This window comes from Cryptotermes secundus, unplaced genomic scaffold, assembly GCF_002891405.2.
Source record: "Cryptotermes secundus unplaced genomic scaffold, Csec_1.0 scaffold816, whole genome shotgun sequence".
NCBI classification, from domain to species: domain Eukaryota; kingdom Metazoa; phylum Arthropoda; class Insecta; order Blattodea; family Kalotermitidae; genus Cryptotermes; species Cryptotermes secundus.
The window spans coordinates 94614-114481 of record NW_019724601.1 but is presented as its reverse complement, the minus strand read 5'-3'; the positions used below and the strand labels follow the sequence as shown (position 1 = coordinate 114481).

The 19868-nt window shown below is 39.5% G+C and overlaps 1 protein-coding gene across 4 annotated transcripts in view; it reads left to right on the top strand.

Moving 5' to 3' along the window:
• Window positions 1-15314, top strand: part of LOC111862442 (tyrosine-protein phosphatase Lar) — an 805060-nt gene extending 789746 nt beyond the window's left edge. For all 4 annotated transcript variants that reach the window (XM_023847834.2, XM_023847833.2, XM_033750665.1 and 1 more), the window contains 12 exons: window positions 477-671; window positions 1330-1550; window positions 1898-2123; window positions 3419-3619; window positions 5030-5248; window positions 6138-6292; window positions 8265-8394; window positions 10042-10197; window positions 11291-11596; window positions 13442-13722; window positions 14182-14317; window positions 15042-15314. In XM_023847834.2, coding sequence (XP_023703602.1) covers window positions 477-671; window positions 1330-1550; window positions 1898-2123; window positions 3419-3619; window positions 5030-5248; window positions 6138-6292; window positions 8265-8394; window positions 10042-10197; window positions 11291-11596; window positions 13442-13722; window positions 14182-14317; window positions 15042-15110 — 2295 coding nt within the window. In that variant the 3' untranslated portion in view covers window positions 15111-15314. The remainder of the gene's footprint in view (window positions 1-476; window positions 672-1329; window positions 1551-1897; window positions 2124-3418; window positions 3620-5029; window positions 5249-6137; window positions 6293-8264; window positions 8395-10041; window positions 10198-11290; window positions 11597-13441; window positions 13723-14181; window positions 14318-15041) is intronic.
• The last annotated feature ends 4554 nt before the right edge of the window (window positions 15315-19868 follow it).

Sequence of the window (19868 nt, the reverse complement as noted above, 5' to 3'; positions counted from 1 at the left end):
TTCATTGCCATGGGAACCTGTTTGTTTGTGATTGTTACCTAGCAACAGGACTACACACACTACAATATATTTATATTGGATTCACTGTACCATATTAGCGATTGGCTGGTATAGAGAAGTAACATATTTTGGATATGTTCACTTCAGATCTATGGCTAGGACAGGAGCTATCCCAACTGAGGTTTTTCGTCACTTCCTCATCCCCTACAGACATGTTGATTGGGCCATGACAGCTTCCTCCCAGATGCTCTCCAGTTCAGCAATTACCTCGCCATTTGACATTGTAGTCTTGATATTGAGAGAAATGTAAAGTAAACCACGACAATAAATATTCCGTAGCAAATGAAAAATTAAATTTCTAAAATCTTTTATTTAAATATTATGTTCAGTTTATTTTCTGTAAAGTTCTGTCATTTTATACATCTGTCATATTTCCTACGCTGTTCTACTGTCCACGTGGATTGCTCTCTTTTCAGCTGATCGCAAACAAAGGGAACAAGCAAGAGAGAGAGAATGCACCATACATTGCTGCCAAGTTTCCACAACGTAACATCCCCTACACCTTCCATATTGGAAGTGGCGAAGTAATTGAGGGTTTTACAAATCGCAAACTGGAACGTGGCAAAAAGTATCGTATCTTTGTTCGGGCCGTCGTAGACACCCCACAGAAGGTACATACGAGCAGTATGGTTCACTGCAGAGCAACCTAACATGCCTTAATTTTATGTCATGTACTCTGCATGATCTGAAGCTTTGACAGTTTGTATATAGTGAAGTGATCAGCCTCCAACATGTCACAGGTTGATATGATAAGTGTTAGATCTGAATATTGTTTTTATACCACATAGTATGCCTTTGGATGTCCCAGGAACAGTAGGTGGAGTGAGGTGGTGAGTGGTATGCTGTAACACGTCAGCCTCTCATGGCAGAGACAAACACAGTCTCCAAAACACAAAACACGAACTCCATATTAACATGGCAGTTCACCAAATAAAACTTTATTGCATCTCAGTAACTCATTTCTACACTGCAGAGTTACACAAGTAAACAACTATAATCGAAAATCAACCAATAGTGAAAAATGCTCCACTGCATGTGTGCCAAATTTCAAGAATATAAAGCTCGGTTTTGCTTAGAAAAAAAATGCATCCAATTTCGATAAAATTAATTTTTATTGCAAAGATAGGACTTACAACCTCCCATTTTAAAAGTTACATTTCTTTTTGCCTGTTTCCCAGAGTTTCTTTTTTCTCTCTTTGTCAGGTTTCTTATGACTTAATGACAGTTCTTTTCTCTCTGGAGTTTGAACATATACTGTGCCTGTTCCAGCACCTGTACACATCAAGTCCGTTCTCAGAACACCTGTCTCTGGACATGCGTGAAGTTCCCCCAGGTGATCCCCCAAAACGACCGAACCCTGATGTACCTGTAGACCCAGAAGTCTCAGTAGACAAAAACAAAGAAGAGGCTACTATGATGTGGGTTATTGGACCAATCATCGCTGCTCTCTTAGTATCCATGTGTTTGATTATACTCTTCATTATAAAGAAGTAAGTGTTCATTTGTTCATAGAGTTTTATGGTAGTTCATTGTTCTCACTCACTCTGCTCTTGGGTCTTTGCACTGTGTCGAAGTTGCAGATGTGCTGATGCTTCATAGGTTCTGCCCCCTCCTTTGACCCCAAAGGAGGGGGCATGTACTTCCAAAATGTTGGAAATGCTGCCCACATGCAAGAGCAGGTCAACATCAACAAATATCTGATGATAGGTTGTAGCAATTATTTGTTTTTGTTATTTTTGTAAAGAAATGCTGGGAAAACAATAACAGTTAAGTAAAAACAATAGAAATTGCTGTTACATGAAACTGATGTATGTCACCTCTGTATTGTGTTGTTCAGACGCAGACAGCCATGCAAGGCACCTGATCAGGCTGCCGTAACTCGCCCGCTAATGGCTGCTGACATTGGGACTAGCCATGCACCAACCGATCCAGTCGAGATGCGGCGTCTCAACTTCCAAACTCCTGGCATGATCTCACATCCGCCCATCCCTATTTCTGAATTATCCAATCATATCGAGCGACTCAAGGCCAGCGATAACCTCAAGTTCTCGCAGGAATACGAGGTATGTAACGGAATTCCCTCTTTTGAATGTCATAGTTCAAACTGATGTTTATTCTCAGGTTTGAAGGACATCGGAGATGGATTTGAGGTTTTCTTGCTAGTTGCTTTGATGAGTAATATGTTCTGGGGTGTGATGCAATGTACAAGAGAGAGTCAGTAAATAGGTCAGAAATGGAAAATGTTATATTCAAACTTGGGGGAAAAAAACATTTATTTCTCAACATAGTCTCCACCAACACTGATACACTTGCCCCATCACTTTACCGGTGCATCAGAACCCGTAGCATAGAAGTCAGAAGTCTTTTGACTGTTGTGTCGGCCACATCCGCACCTCCATTTCATAATTTGTGACTTTTGAACGTCCTTGAGAGAGTTTCTCGACCGAGTTGTGAACCACTTTACACGACAGACACATCCCGCCGTAAAGAGGAAACATTTCTTTGTGGATATCCTTTGCATTGAGACCTTTTGCCCACAAAAGACTCACATGAGAAAGCTGCTTTTCGCTAGTATACTCATCAGGCATGGTCACCATGTTGACTACTGAAACCAGCCTCTGAACATGTGCACGCGTCTCTGCTAACTAGACTGTTTTGAAGCTGGACTGTGCTGCTACCTAGTGATACACATACCAAAACTGTTGCATTCATTACAGCTGTTCTACTTCCATTTGTGGTCTATTTACTGACTCCCTCATAGTCTGATGGCAGAAAAGCTCTGCCTTCTGGAATATATTTCCATATAGCCCATTAAGAGTCAGCCAGACTTTCCAAGGAACATGTTACCTCCATCTTCGGGGCCAGAGAATAAGCCAAGCAAGAAACCACCATGAAAGAGGTAGCAAGCATTGCTACCCATTACTTGCTTCATGCTAGTTTCTTGCATATGGCATATTCATCAACCCTGAAGATGGAGGCGACATATTCCTCTGAAATATCAATTGACTTTCAACACATTACACATTTTTATGTCCCAGAAGATGACTCTTCATAACCACTGCTGCGAGAACCTCATATCTTACAAGGTCTGGCAGAAGTTTACCATTTGTTTTGGTCAAGCAGCATGATTGGCTTTATTTTTGACCCCCAATATGCAGAGAGTACGTTTTTCCAAACTTTTGCTAGAGTACATGGTAACCACATTTCAGAAGACAGTGAGTGCTATTCATTGATATTGGAGATGATGTGCTATAGGAAAGGCATGCAGACTTCAAGTAAAGAAGTTGTAGATTATGTTTATCGCACACAGGCTATTTAATATATAAATTCATTTGCATGTTTTAAATTTTGTCTGCAGTCTATTGAACCTGGCCAACAGTTTACATGGGACCACTCCAACATGGAGGTTAATAAGCCGAAGAACCGTTATGCCAATGTTATTGCTTATGATCATTCAAGGGTTATTCTACAGCCTGTGGATGGTATCCTTGGTTCAGACTACATTAATGCCAACTACTGCGATGGTTACCGGAAACACAATGCATATGTTGCTACCCAGGTGAGTACTGCATATCAGATTTCCTTGAGAAAACTGTATGAACTACACAATAAGTCATAAGTTAGAAAGCTGTGATGCCTTGTAGGGATTTTTGTTATACTGTAATGATGCTGGACATCATCCATTCCTTGTCTCCTAACTGAAAATGTAGAAACAGGTAATCTAGTACTTCTGTTTATTTTAATCTTTTCATTAAAATAGACAGGATTATTATATTGATTGACTAGCTCTTTCTAATGGGCCCAACTGAGTAGGTATATCTTGCCCCATCCACCTGAGGACAGAGACAGATCCAGTCTCCGAAATGTGGTTTTTTGTCATATATACCAGACGATGGATAGAGTCCAAAATAAGAAAGATTACAGTTCTGTACTTTTTTTTTTGTATGAATCTTGATCTGTTATATTCACAGAAGAGGGTCATTGTAAATATTTGGTCCAAAGAAAGAGGAAGCAACAAGGGATGGAGTGAATTACATAATGAGGAGCTTCATGATTTGTACTCTTCACCAGTTATTATTATGATGACTAAATCACAGAGGATAAGATTAGTAGTGCATGTAGCAAGCATGTGAGAGACAATAAATGCATGCAGAATCATAGTCAAAAACCCAAAAAGAAGAGTATATTGGGAAGACCTAGGCATAGGTGGGAGGATAATATTGAAATGATTTTTAATTAAAATTTTATGGGGATGTGAACTGGACTCATCTGGCTCAGAAGAGGCACAAGTTGGTGGCTCTTGCAATACTGTAGTGAGCTTTTGGATTCTGTAAAAAATGTAATAGATGTTGTCTAGCTGAGCCACTGTTAGTTTCTGCAGGACGACTCAATTGTGTCATGAAAAGTAAATTTCAGGTTATCTAGTATCAAAGCATCTGAATTCTCATCCAACTGGCAAAAATTTCAAAGATAATTTACCATTTGTATGCCTGCAGGTGCCATTACAATATGTATCCAAAATTCAACCCATCAATCTGCTATGTCACCTAGGAAGACCCCCAGACAAGCATTAAACCACAAACTTATTTTTTTTTACTTTGTACCAGGTTTCTTAAGAATTTTTCTCATGTAAATAAGAGATTCATGTAATCAGTACACCCCATTCGCCATACACACTGGGTAATGGGGAGTTTACTGTAGCTAGTTAATTTGTTATTCAGTCAGTCAGCCATTTAATCTATTGTTTTGCCTATCATTTTCTTTGCCAGTCTCTTAGTTAGTTAATTGGTTAGGTTCTCTTTTTTATTGCTACTGGGGTTGGACTAAGTCCCTTGTACTATGGCCACTTCTGGCCTATTGTACCATAATTGGTTAGGTTAGTTAGTAATCCAGGTATTGTCAATATTTTGTCTGTATACCTTCTGCCTCGTCATAACATCTGACCACATTTGATATGGTTTTGTGTCAGGGTCCTCTTCAAGATACATTTGCTGACTTCTGGCGGATGTGTTGGGAGCTGCGATCGGCCACTATAGTGATGATGACAAAACTTGAGGAAAGAACACGCATAAAATGTGACCAGTATTGGCCCACAAGAGGAACTGACACTTATGGAGCGATGACTGTCACTATTACTGATGTCCAGGAGCTAGCAACGTACTGCATACGAACCTTTCAGATTCACAAGGTCATTAATTATTTTCTACTTTCATTCTTTATGTAAGCTGGAAGTGTATCATCGTCATCTTCAGTTGAAGTTTCCACTGATGATAGCTGCCATGTGCCTTCCCATTTCTCTTTGTCCTTCTCTTGTCAGTGTATGTCCATTCTTTCTCTACTGTCTTCTATTTATTAATAACACAATGCCTCTTAGAAATGTAATGAGAAATTGTAAAATCAGACTTCTTCAAACGTACACAACATCAGTTATCTGAAAGGTTATAGAAATACAGATACATTTATATTAAACCACACTGCATCTAAAACCTCTATGAGGGTACATTGTACCTTTAGGAGGTAACCTTATGGAAGCAAAGTCCTATGTGTTCAACGAGGTTTCTGGTGTGACAGTTCTGGTTTGCGTCAAGTGTGGAAAATAGAATCCAGGAAGATCTGAAGCTGTCCCTGTAAGTAAATACATTAAAATCTTTTCTGGCAACCAGCCTTGCCATTGTTACATTGAAAATCAGAATTTCACGTATCTCCTCAGTGTCTGTCTTCAAGATGTGAGATTGTAGGAGATCTCTGAAACATTAAGTTTCTAATGATGACATGACTGTCTGTGCTAAATGCAATAAAATAACAAATAAGTCTGTGACATTATATTTGTATGTCTAATAAACAAACATCAAAACCATTAACTTATGCAGAATCACAAAGAATATGGTTCTAAAATGTGTTGCCTCTGTGGGCACAACTTTCAGTTCTTGTTAGTAAATATTACCGTTTAGCAGTGAAATACAAATACACATCAGCCCCTCATAAAAAATAAAGAATTAAAGTTGGTTGTAGAATGATTTGTGTTTAGTGCTGCTTCATTTCTTTGAATACATCCATATCAAATTTGTATGTTGCAGTTTGGCTATTCAGAACGACGGGAGGTAAAACAGTTCCAGTTCACAGCTTGGCCTGACCATGGTGTGCCCGATCACCCTGCTCCGTTCCTGCAGTTCCTACGTCGTGTTCGCAACATGAACCCCCCTGATGCAGGCCCAATGGTCGTTCATTGCAGGTCAGTGTCAACAGATTAATTTTGTGCACTGTCAGCTGCAAGAACAAGTGTCCCTCATCATCATTGAGTGACATAGACCTTTATGTCAATGTCACAAAGTTACTGCCTCCTATTTTTAATGATACTTATAGTACAGGGTGATTGTACTTTATTGTTGGGGTTCCCATGGCCTATAATTTTCAAACCGGAGATAACGAAATAAAACTGCTCACAGAATATGAAAGCATATCTCGGAAAGCTTTATTACGTATAGAATCAATACTGTAAAATGGTAAACAACTTCAACATGTGCACCTTTCATGGCACATAATGTTTGAAAATTTTAAGCCTTCGTACTTACAATAACTGTCCTTCCATAAGGTTGCTTATGCAAGGTATGATATATGGTAGGTTCAGTGAGATACGAGCTATGGCCTTGAGACATGCAGCAACTTTGCCAGCNGGGGGGGAGGGGGAAGCAAAGCTCAATGTCTTGACTGCTTGAGTTCTATTTCAATATCATTGGCCTGTATATACAATATAATTAGGTCTGTCATTGTCACACACCTCAGAGCTCATGCCCTACCAAATAACTTGCACCTGGTTTGTAGAATTGATGGAATTTATGAAAGCAGATTCTTGCTTATGGGCTCCAATCCAAGCCAACAGGTGCACAGGAAACTCACTTAACGCCATGCCTCATCTAACAGCTTGCCATTTTATTAATTTATTTCTGAGTAGATACAAACAGATGAGTGTACAGAATGCTGACATGTTCAGAATCACCAGACACAAAAGTATATCTCAGTAGGTCAAACAGAAAGTGAGTGTGTTCTGGGAAGTGATGCCATCAAGTGCAGGAGAAGATGAGAGCTGTTTCAGAATAGCAACCTGCCTTCGTCTTCAAGCTCAGAAAGTAAGATAAGCAGGCAACCAGCAAGCTGCAAAGCATGTGAATCATCTGTATCAAACTTGGTTCAGATGTAGACTTGAGCAGAAGCTCAGAGGGAGTCAGTAGACACAAGAAGCAGAGTAACTAATGCTGGCCCTGAAAAGGGACATATTTTTTAATAACGGTGGGAATGGAAGAGGCAGGAGAAGAGTGGCACGTGTATAGGAGATATTGGTATATTTGATTGTAACAATTTTCTCCTGCCTTCTCCCATTCCTCTAGCAAATACTCTGCCCCTTGCTATTGTTTGTTCTCTCTGAGTTCCTTGCCAGTCCTATACCTGAACTACCTGTTTGATGTGTGCTTCTTGTTGGTGCTTGTTTTGCATCTCTGCTTCCTTGAAAATGGAGACAATACATTCTTCTGAAACTTTGGTGAGCTGCTACCAGACTGCACAGTGTCACATGCCTGAAGACTCATAGTTACTGCTACAAGAACCTCGTATCTAACAAGGAAAATGATTTTTAAATTTTTGAAAGTTTTACCTACTTTCTCAGTATCTTGGCAACTGAGGTGGGCTTTATGCCTGTCCAGAAGTTTGCACCAGTAAACGGGTCCAGTGTCACATGACTCAGTTACTTTAAATCTTTTATATATATATATATCTTTTACCTAAGATCCTAAGGATCACAGCATACAAAACTGTAATTTTGTCTGTTATTTTGTTTGGATGTGAAAGTTTTTATCTTTCATATTGAAGAAAGAATGTAGTTTAAGTGTTAGGATCAGTGTCCTGTGATGCCATGTCAGTTGGTATTTTCAAGGATCATTATTCCTTGATATTTCCATGAATACAATGGAACATTCCTGTGCAGTTTGGTTGGTTTAGTTTTTTGTTTGTTTGTTAAATTGATAGATGGTCAGTCTATAGCATCACGCTGGATCAGTCTGTGTTTATAGACCATTATAGTTGTTATTCTTTCTGTTAGGTGCTTGTTAAGATTGTTTTATTATTATTTTGAATGAGTCCACATGATAGATGCCTTGCATGTCCTACATTTATATTGGTATAGGGATAATATTGTTAACATGTGTTTACAGCGCTGGTGTTGGGCGGACAGGTTGTTTTATTGTTATTGACTCAATGCTGGAGAGGATGCGTCATGAGAAGATGATTGACATCTATGGTCATGTAACTTGCCTCAGAGCGCAACGTAACTACATGGTTCAGGTGAAATACTCTTATCAGAATTTTCTGTAATTTTAGGAATCAGATTGAAGGAAAATGTTGCATTTATATTTGTACAGGAGTCTCTTTCACACCGCTGAAACACCTCCTTAACATAGAGATGTATTGCCGATTTGCTTCACAAGAAGCTCTGCTCTTATTTGTTAGACTACAAAAAGTACACAGAAAAGGGCCTAGGTTTTGTCCATCCAGCCTTCACATCTTATACAAGTTGCCTTCCTATCCTGCACATGCATTTGCTCTCTTTAGTGGTATGTTCTATATTTGTACAATCTTTAGACTCTGAATTAGAATTAACAAGTTTTGACACCTTTATAATTTCCTTATTTACTGCTTAGTCTTATCTGCTATATCCATGAAATTAATCAGTTACTGTACTTAGTGTATGTCTACATATACTTTAGAATGTCGTTTATGAATTTTAACTCGTTGGGCTTGACTTCCCACAGATTTTGTTTTGAACACTTCTGCCAAATAACAAATTTTGGTTTTGCTATTTTTAATGAGTATATTAATCAATTCAGGGGCACGCAGTAGTGTAGTTGGTTGAGGGGCTATGCTACAAGCCAGAAGGTCGTGGGTTCAAGTCCTGATGAGGTCATTGGATTTTTTCAGTTGGCCTAACCCTTCCAGCTGCACTACGGCCCTGGGGTCGACTCAGCCTCTAACAGAAATGAGTACCAGGAATTAATTAAATAATTTTCCTGAGGAGTAAAGCACAACCGGCGTGTAAGGCTGACAACCTTACTGCCATCTGTGAGCCGATTGTCTAGATAATGTGGGACCCTCAACATCTCACAACCCTATGGGCCTCCACGGCCTGTTACAGGGATAGCTTTACTTTTTTATTTTTATATTAATCAATTCAGCTCCTTCATTGGCCAGGGGCACTCCCAGAAGATATGTTCTGCTATTCCTGTAGCACTTGTTGAAGGAATTGATGCTGTTTTCTGCACCAGTGTTGAGACAGAATTCATGGAACTTCTCCTGTAAACATCCTATCCAATGGCCTTTCATGTCCAATGACAGAAGTAGTGAGTCTTTCCCATTATTGATTGCTTCCTCTGGCATCTTGTGGCATTAGTAGGAACTTCTTGAAAGTTTATGCTACCATCAGTCAATAGATTATATAAAGGTATCAATTCTTTATCAAAAAGTTATTATATAGCTGGAGGTAGCGCAATGTATATGAAAACATCAGGTTTTAAATGTGGCCAGGTGGCGGGAAATCCCCTATTTCAGTACAAACTATTAAGATTTAATGAAATAGAAATGTAATACTCTTTTCTTATATAAACTTCTTATATTCACTGAATACGAAACAAATTATTCTCTTCACATTTCAGTCCATATATATTTGAGATGCTGTGTAGTCTGGCACAAGCGCGCCGACATTTTGGAGGAACATGCTGTGTCCATTTTCAGAGTAGCTTTTCTAAACTGAACATGGAGGCAGCACATTCCTCTGAAACATCATTAAACTTCTACCAGACTACACAGTGTCACATTTAAGAGGAATCTTCATGGACACCATTATGAGAACCTCAGGTGTTATCTTCACCCATTTATATGAACTGACAAGTTAATTTCATACCTTACTGAACTAATGAGAAATTTTGTTATGTATAGACGGAGGACCAGTACATATTCATCCATGATGCATTGCTTGAAGCTGTGATCTGTGGCAACACTGAGGTCGCTGCCCGCAATTTGCACACCCACATCCAAAAACTGATGCACCCTGAGGTTGGAGAGAACATCACTGGGATGGAACTTGAGTTCAAGGTCAGGAATATGTTTCATATTCTCTTGTTAATTTTTGCGAGTTACCATTCATTAATTCATTCGTATGCATTTCTACTCTGTCCTCATGCAACAACCTTCATCTTCCTTCTTTGTCCTCCCATATTCATCTTCTTGTACCCATGTCTTTTCCTTCCCCACTGTTCTCTTTATATTTCCTCTCACTTGTCTTCTGTCATCTAGTTCTTGGTCTCACTAGTGGTCACATTTTTCTATAATTTTTTAAGATGTCACAGAGTGCATCCATACCATTTTGTGATTAATTTTCGCTGCTCTCTGCTCCTGGACAGAGCCCTGTCTCCTCTTGTACTCCTGAGACTCTGACTGGCATGTCTTGTGCCGTGTAACCTTCAGTCATTATCATACTTTGATGGCTGGATGGCTCTGAGGTGTTATGGAATGAAAGTTGAAACAGTTGATTTATCAGAAAACCAGTGAGAGTGCTTCCTGATAATTTTATGGTCTTTGAAATGTTTGATTTTGTGTATTTATTTTGGAAAAGAAAATCAAATAAGGGCTAGGGTAGCTCAGTTAGTATAGGCCACAGCCTGGAGAACTTGATAATTGTGGTTTAATTCATGGCAGATTTTCTGTGAAGTAGTGGGTGAGGAATGGGGTCCACTCAGCCTCATGAGGATAATTGAGGAGCTACTTGAATGGAAAAGTAGTGGTTCCAGTCTAGAAAACCGAGATTAATGGCTGTGGGAATCCTTTGCACTGATCACGCAACACCTTCTATCAGCAAAAGTTCTCACTAACTTCGCCGACAAGTGGTTATCGCTTGGTCTGTTTAGTTTGCTTGCTGACTAAAGGCCACAGAGTTTAATTCATGGCTGGGGAAAGATTTCCTCCCCCACAACATCCAAACTGGCTCCAGGGTATAAAGTAGCTGCAGAGTGAAGCTGGTCATTCTCCTGTGTCTAGTGTCAGGGTTAAGAATACATAGACCTGTACCCCCACTCCCACCACCGTAAATACAGGAACATCATTACCTTTACCTCGATGCAAAATCAAATAATAGAGTCATGTAAGCGGAAATGATTAGCAGGGCAGGTGCTGGATTTCTCTGTTACAGAAACTGTCTAACATCAAAGCAGACTCCACCCGGTTCATCAGCGCAAACTTGCCGTGCAACAAGCATAAGAACAGACTGGTACACATCTTGCCATTTGAGTCAACACGGGTGTGTCTGACACCTGTACGTGCCATTGAGGGCTCAGATTACATAAATGCCAGTTTTATAGACGGTTACCGGTACCGAGCCGCCTACATCGCAACACAGGGCCCTCTGCTTGATACCACCGAGGACTTCTGGCGGATGCTATGGGAACACAATTCAACTATTGTTGTTATGCTTACGAAACTGAAGGAAATGGGAAGGGTAAGTGCCCTTTGTGCACCCCCCAGCGCAGGAGATGATTTCTCCTTTATTAAGGTCCTGTCTGCCAAATGTGTAGCTTCTGGTTATGACAATGTCCACATTGAACTTTTAGGTTTGAATGTGGAGCAAGCAAAATATTTTCTACTTTAGAGGAAAGTATATTATTGCAGAGATTTCCAAAAAGAATATAGCAGATTGAACCTGTAAATGCTTGCTTACTTACTTACTTACTTACTTACTCATGGAGCTGAGCCCTTCTGGAGGAGCCGCCAATTCTGCAGCTACTCAAGAATTTCCCAGCATTTTATGGAACCCGAAGGTTCATATCCATGTTCACAAGAGCCCTCCACTGGTCCCTATCCTGAGCCAGATTTATCCAGTTCATACCATCCCATTCTATCTCTCTAAGATCCATTCTAATATTGTCCACCCACCTATGCCTTGATCTTCCCTGTGGTCTCTTTCCTTCTGGCTTTCCCACCAGTATCCTATACGCATTCCTCGACTTGACCATTCCAACTATACTTGGAGAAGAGTACAAGTTATGAAGCTCCACATTATGCAGCTTTCTCCAACCTCCCGTCACTTCATCTCTCTTCGGTCCAAATATTCTCCTCAGCACCCTGTTCTCAAACACCCTTAGTCTATGGGGTCCCTGTCACCACGGCATGGCACATACTCAGGTTGCGGATGGAGGAGATGCCCTCCAGTTTTGGAGGGAAGCTGTGAATATATTGAATAAGCAGTCGTGGACAGCCAACAAGGGGTGGCCCTCCAGCTTGGGGGTTGGGCGTGGGGCTAACAACTCCTCACCATCAAAAATCATTATGTTACAAAAATGAACACAAAGCCTCGGACCTGTAAATGCTAGAAGGTACAAAAATAGTAAAAATTAATGCCTTTATGGATCTGAATGAAATTCATGCAAGGTATATAAAATATACCTAAGTTTTATATAAATGAATTATTTAGTTTGATTGATTTAGTGCACATAAAAATGTTTTCCATTTCAAATGTTAAAGATTGGTGCTGTATCTATAATTTGTTCACACTATTTTATTTTAATTAGTCTTGAATAGGACCCCCTCCCCCCTTTTTCGTTTCTTGAATTATAACTTGAACCACCGCGCTTTTTCATATGTCAGTGACTGATCATGTATTATTTTGTGCTGCAAGTGGCCACACATTTGTAGATCTCTGTTAAAACAACTGAAGGATTGAAATGGTTCTCTCTAGCCGTTGTACACAAACTCCATTTGTTCATTCTCTGCATTAGACGTATTGAACTGTAGCATCCAACATTTTCAACAAACAGGAAATATGAATGTAGATATGCTTGTTCAATTTTCCCCCATGTTCTTCCCTCTGCCTGGTATATTTCCTGTCATTTTGTTTCCATCTTCATCTTGTGCTTTTTTCTTTCACTTTCATGTTCAAAGACTACTCTAGGATTCTCTGTTTGTTCTTAAAATGTGCCTATACTCCTATTCTGTTATTTTGTTATCTTCCAATATATATATATATTTAAATTCTCAAATATTTTTGCTCTTATTCTCTCTTCACTGTTTTCTCATTTTATCATCTTCATCAGCAACCTTCTCCCCTCCCCCAATTATTAAGCCTGTTAATATCTCTTACAGACATTACAAAACTGAATCCTTTTAGATATCAGTGTAATATTTCCATGTTCACATATGTTCCATTAATTCTGTTGTTAGGGTTCCTGTCCCATTTATACATGTTAAAAACCTCGTCCAATCGGCTATCAGTCCACTGTTATCTTTATCCATCAATTGATTTATGTCCTTTTATAATAGCATATTCACATGGATATATCCTTTGCAGGAGAAGTGCCACCAGTACTGGCCCAGCGACCGCTCAGTGAGGTACCAGTGCTTCGTAGTGGATCCGATTGCTGAGTACAACATGCCACAGTACATCCTGCGCGAATTCAAAGTGACAGATGCACGAGATGGCAGCTCACGCACCGTTCGTCAGTTCCAGTTTATTGACTGGCCAGAACAGGGAGTGCCCAAATCTGGTGATGGATTTATAGACTTCATCGGACAGGTTCACAAGACAAAGGAGCAGTTTGGTCAAGATGGCCCTATTACTGTCCATTGCAGGTATGTAACTGTCAGCATTTTTTTTTTTTTTTTTTTGCACCTTCACTGAACCACTGGCTGTTATAGCTGGTCATTTCTGGCTGGAAGAAATGCATTTCTTTCGTTTAATTGTGAACTAGATAATAGATTTTGTGATGCTGTGTTGCATGTTTAAGGAAATGAGAGGTTAGGTATCAACAACAAAGTGTTATATTAATTTTAAAGACGGCATTTGCGAAAAAGCATTGCCTCTAGGTAGCAACATTGCTTAGTGCATGATATTATTCTGTCAAGCTTAATATCTTAGTATAAATGTAGCTGTATATCCAGAAATGAGCAAGTTATTGATATCAGGTGTTTTTGACTGTTTGTTTATAACAATTTCATATTGAAATTCAAATGGACTTTATATTAATAATAAATGGAGTTACAACAATTAATATTGAGTTATGAATATGATTTTGGGTGTGCTTGTTTTAGTGCTGGTGTGGGCCGCACAGGCGTGTTTATCACGTTAAGCATAGTATTGGAGCGCATGCAATATGAAGGAGTTGTGGATGTGTTCCAGACTGTACGCATCCTGCGCACACAGCGCCCAGCTATGGTCCAGACAGAGGTAAATGCTCATATACGAGTCCAAGCATTAAGGGCATGAGTAAGAGACATCATGGTTAACATTTCTTGTATTGGGTTTGAGGCCCTCACAGCAGTGACTGTGAGGAATACAGTCTTCTGGGATGTAATGCTGTGTAGTTAGGAGACAGCCAAACGTTTCAGAGCAACTTATTGCCTCCATCTTCAGGGTCAAAGAGTTAGCCAAGCTAGAAACCATCAGAAGCAGGCGGCAGGCTTAGCGAGCAGCACAGTAGTGTGTTCCTCTGAAATGTCAGGCTCTGTCCAAAGCACACAGTATTACAACCCCCCCACAGAAGATCATACTTCTGAACATTATTTATTCTTTATTTCATAATTTTTTTATTGCTCACTCATTTAAGAGTTGACTTTTGGAGTTTTAGCATTTGCATTCTGTCATCTGTGTCACAGAGGAACAACATTGAAAGAAGTTGAGATCAACATAATTAGTAAGTCATAGCAGTTAATCTTGCTAATCAATTTTATCGTCAGTTATCGTATGCCTGGCCACATGTGGTTAGGGCAAACATCATGGCAACAGAAAGAAAGTAATTTTGCAGGCCTGTCAAAGGTGAAAACCACAGCAAGGCACATAAAAATATTGTTTCAATTTAATTACCAGCCAAATTGTCCAACTTGCTACCAAATTTTTAAAAATTCTTCAACCTGTAATGTAAACTGTATACATTGTGATGCCTCCATTTCAGGATCAATATCAGTTTTGTTACCGAGCCGCCCTCGAGTACCTGGGCTCCTTCGATCACTATGCGAACTGACGCTAGTGCCCGTCCGGCCCCAGCCCACTGCCCGCCCACTGCCTGGAGGAGCGTTATTGACTCGCGAGTGTGCATGAGAGTGTGTTGTAGAGAAGTGGTTGTTTGTGTAATTGTGTCGTACCAGAAAATGTAGGCAACTCGAGAGTACATTAGAAAAGGAACAAAAAAGAGGACAGTATTTTAAATGACAGTGATGTGAACACATGTTAGAAGAAACAAACAAGATGCTGTAGTTTTTATGAATCCTACCCTCCCCTTTCATCCCCTTAAACCCAATACTGACAATAACAAGCTGAATCTTCATGTTTTAATGAAAAGAGTATTGATTTGCAACTTTAGTCTGGGTCGGACATTTAACTTTTTTTCTAATGTGACTATTGCCTCGAGAACATGGTGCCATTCGTGATATTGAGAGTTACATAATTGGTTGCCATGTCTTGGTCACAAGAGCAGAAGACAGAAGATGAAGAAAGCTCCCTTGCCCCATTTGTTGGTTGCCGTGCGGCATATTTTTCCAAGGTGCCTACTTAAAGCAACAAACAGCTATCAGCAGCTATCCACATTTGACATTGTTAGAAGTGGGAAGATCATATTTGGAAAACAACGCACATCATCATCATCATCGTCGAACATACAATCAGTGTGGAGGTTACAAAATCTGTAATTTTTTATTGACATGTTTTTGTTAATTGTTGATCTTGCATTATGTACTTGAATGTACTGACAGTTTTTCATCTTTTAACTATTCTAATCCTACTTGCTCATGTGGTGGCCTCAGTTTGCACCACTTTCTATGCTCAAAACAAAATACACAGCTTTGAAATTGGACCATTTTTGCTGTGTATCTTATGTGTATTCATTGATGTTGAATACAAGAAAAAAATCTCTCGATACACTCAGTCAAACATTTGTGGCACTACATATGTGTAATTTAAATATTACCACAAGAATAGACGCGGGGTGGCTCAGTATATCGGCTAGGCTATGGTGCAAACACCTGAGGAATTGGGGGTCACTTCATGGCTGGGACAAGAGGTTTCATTTTTCTTTACAGCATCCATACTGGTTCTGGGGTCCACCCAACTTTCTGTCTATCTCTTACCTTGGAGGCTGAAGCATGAAGGTCAGCACTCATTTCAATCTAGTGCTAAAGTTAAGGATGTGTGGAGTTATACATCTACTCCTGCATACGTCTTCATGGCGTGGTGCCTAGTTAAGCAGATGAATAGCTTTACTTTTGCTGTACTATGATAATATGAATCAGGAGAACGATTTCCACAAAGACTGTCTGCATAGAAATGGTTAAATATAATACATTTCTTGGTAAGTGGAACTATAGAGAACAACCAAGGGAGTTACATTAGGAAAATGCGGTTGTTAGTTTCTGGCTTCCCACTTTGGCAGCCTGGGTTCGAGCTCAGGTCAGGTCATATGGGATTTGTGGTGGACAGAGTGGCACTGGGGCAAGTTTTCTCCAAGTACTTCGGTTTCCCCTGCCAATTCTCAGTCCACCGACTGCTCCACGCTCATCATCTATCATCTGGGGCTGGTAAAATAGGCCAGTTAGTGGGCTCAGTCTCACCTCACAACAAGAAACTAACATTAGGAAAAATAGTTGGCTCTGCTTAATTATGTCCCTTACCATGAACTTGTATGGGGAAGTGGAGGTGTAGTTCCATGCATTCTTAATCTCAGCACCTGGTAGTAAGTAGTCAGCTTTACCCCTCATGAAAGAGCCGCAGATACTTAACGGCATAAAAAGCTGGGTGAGCCTCATAGCCAAGTTAGACACTGTGAAGAAGAGAGAAATTTCTATCCTGAATCAGAAATCAAACTCTGGTTCCATGGTCATCCACTCCACAGCCTGTTCGCTATACTGAGATATCTACACATCCAAAATGATTTCTTGTGTTCTTGCGCAGCTGTGAAACATTATGATAATCATGGTGGTGCTCTAAACTGTTTGGTATCATTGCAGAATCCGAAATCACGTAATTCATTAAGCATTTCTTACACATACCAACCACTTTTTTTCTGCAGGGTGGCTTGACGTAGCACTGCTGTTTGTCAGGAGCTGTGAATGACTTGTGACGTAGTTAACACATAAAGGAAGAATAATTTATTCTTCTCAGCAGTTTGTATTCCTGTTGCTGATGCCTTTTGCATAAATGCTGCAGAACTGTGAAGAATCTTCTGTACTTGAAACTGAAGTACACATTTCCACTTTATTTTAAGTCAAAAATTATTAACTGCTCTTGTATTCAGTAATTTAATCATAAAAAGACTGTGACACTATTACGTGAGCAAGTAAGACAGCCATTTTGTTTTATCAGTTGTTTATGGTGCTTAACAGATTTATTGACTATATATCTACATACTGACAGCTATATGAGGATACATTGTCCTGTTTCCAGACCTGGCTGTTCTCGACAGAATGTACAGTTGTTTTGGTTGAGTCCACTAACAGATAGAGGTTGTAGGGTGTGCAGGGGTGTGTGTCTTGCCATACTTCTATTCATGCAGAACCCAGAGGCCAGGTCCAGAAACACAGCCTGCTAAATGTTCTAAATGAACTAAGAATTTAGACTGACTTGTTATGATTTTTTTAAAGAAAAATATTTGTATTGCCTCCCGACCTTTTTTTCTTATTAATTATGATTTTATTTTATGCATAATTTTGTACTTGTAAATGAATTTTAAGACTTTTTATGGCTATTGATTTTATGTATTGTTAACATATCGTGTCCAGGATCTACACCCCATGACTTTATGTACATGTGACTTATATTTCTGTGGTAACACTTATTGTAGTAAACAAGCTATATGGTTTTCTTTGAGAGAGATTATTTCTTTGATACCAATGTTCACCCATTTGCCTCCATCAGATAAAATGATTGCATCATCATCATCAGTAGGTCATTTAGTGATCCGGCATTAACTGATGAATTTCCTTAATCTGTACCCTGCCAAGTGATGGGTCAAAGATGAAGCCCCCAACCTAAAGACCGAGGATTCACTAATGTGCTGCCTGGTTGGACATATTTGCATAGCTCATGGCGTCATGATAAATGAGTATGGAGCAACTGTGAACTGGTGATTGACAGGAGAAACCGAAAAGATAGAGAGAAATCTGCTGTCATGCATCTTCGTCCATCATGAATCCCATGGGAAGTTGCATAAGACTGGACTCAAGCCACTGTGGTGGAAAGCTAGCATTTAACCACAGGAGTTATGACATGGTCTAGTGATTGAACATTGCTGATAATCATCATGTTAAGTGGGCCCCTTATCACACCACAACAGACCATCAAGTTGTGGATTAGGGGGGCAACATGCAGATATGATAGATATTTATGTTTAAGCTGTTTAAGAATGTTTACTTGACGCTATGCTTTTAGAGAAGTTCTGAAGATGATTTCCATCTTTCTAAGCACAGCAAGCACGATTCTATCTAATCTGAACTGACTTAAATATGGCGGGTAGTGCAGATTCAAAGTCTGGCCTAGAATATAGAGATTTAGAAAAACAGAATGTATTGCACATTAATTCAGTTTTTAGCACAAAATTCTGTGTGAGATTTGAGGTCTTTATGGTGGCAACTGTGAGGATCACTTTATTCTGGGATGTGACTGTGTGTAATCTGTTATAAATTTACCGAAGTTTTGGAGGAACGTACTATCTCCATATTTGGGGTTGGAGAATGAGTTAAGTACTCTGCCTATAAGAAGCATGACCCTTGCATGCTACTCATACCTATGCACATTTTGAGGCTGAGTTCAAAAGTCATGCTAATTGGGGTATCTTCAGTTTTCTTTCTTTTTCTTTTAAGTGGTTTGTTTAACGATGCTGGAAGTATCAAGACTGTATAGGATGATTAATGAATGTGGAGCAGTTGGTAGAATGAGAATTAGCAGGGGAAACTGAAGTGCTCAAAGAAAATCTGCCCCAGTGCAACTTTGTGCACCATAAATCCTGCATGACATGACCTGGTTACAGACCAGGGTCACCACGAGTTTTCTGTCACAGTTCAGAATTACATAATGACAGCAGATTAGAAGGTCAAAGACTCTGAAATTTATCGCACTCCAGACTGAAGCATGCATTAATGTTAACAAAGTTATTATATTCTTTTCATGATGTTTGTTGACTTGCTGAATATATGTGTGTTACTAACTCTGAAATTTGAAGTGTATGGTTTCGCTGTTTTACACAGTGATGGAAATTAATATCTGTGGCATCTCCAGACATTATGGATGCTCATATTTCTGTTGTCAAATCTGAGTTGTAATCTTAGCCCAGGCTCCAACTGTTCAGACCCATTTGGCACTGTTGTCTGAAAAGCTGAAGTACTGTCTACTTAGAATGGAATGGAATTAAGTAGAACAAAATTTATTGTTCAGTTCGTTACGATGTATGTCTTTCATGTCTGCAATTTTATGATCATACTTTTACCGTCTGTGCTTTACTGTTTTTTCCCTAATTGATTTTCCCAGTTTCACTCGGCTCTGTCTAAGTACTTCCCTTATTCCTTATGCATATTCTCTTTGCCAGTTTATTATCTTTCTATATTCTGATTCCACCTGTCATAGGCTTTGCAAAACTTTTATCCAGTTTCATTTCTGGAGCTTTTATAGGTAGAGGTAAAGTTATCCTTGTGCTTAATTAATTAAACACTACGCCATGAAGATGTGTGATGGAGTGAATGTATAGGTGCAGGGTTTCTTGACCTCTGCACTAGTTTGAGGTGAGTGATCAGCT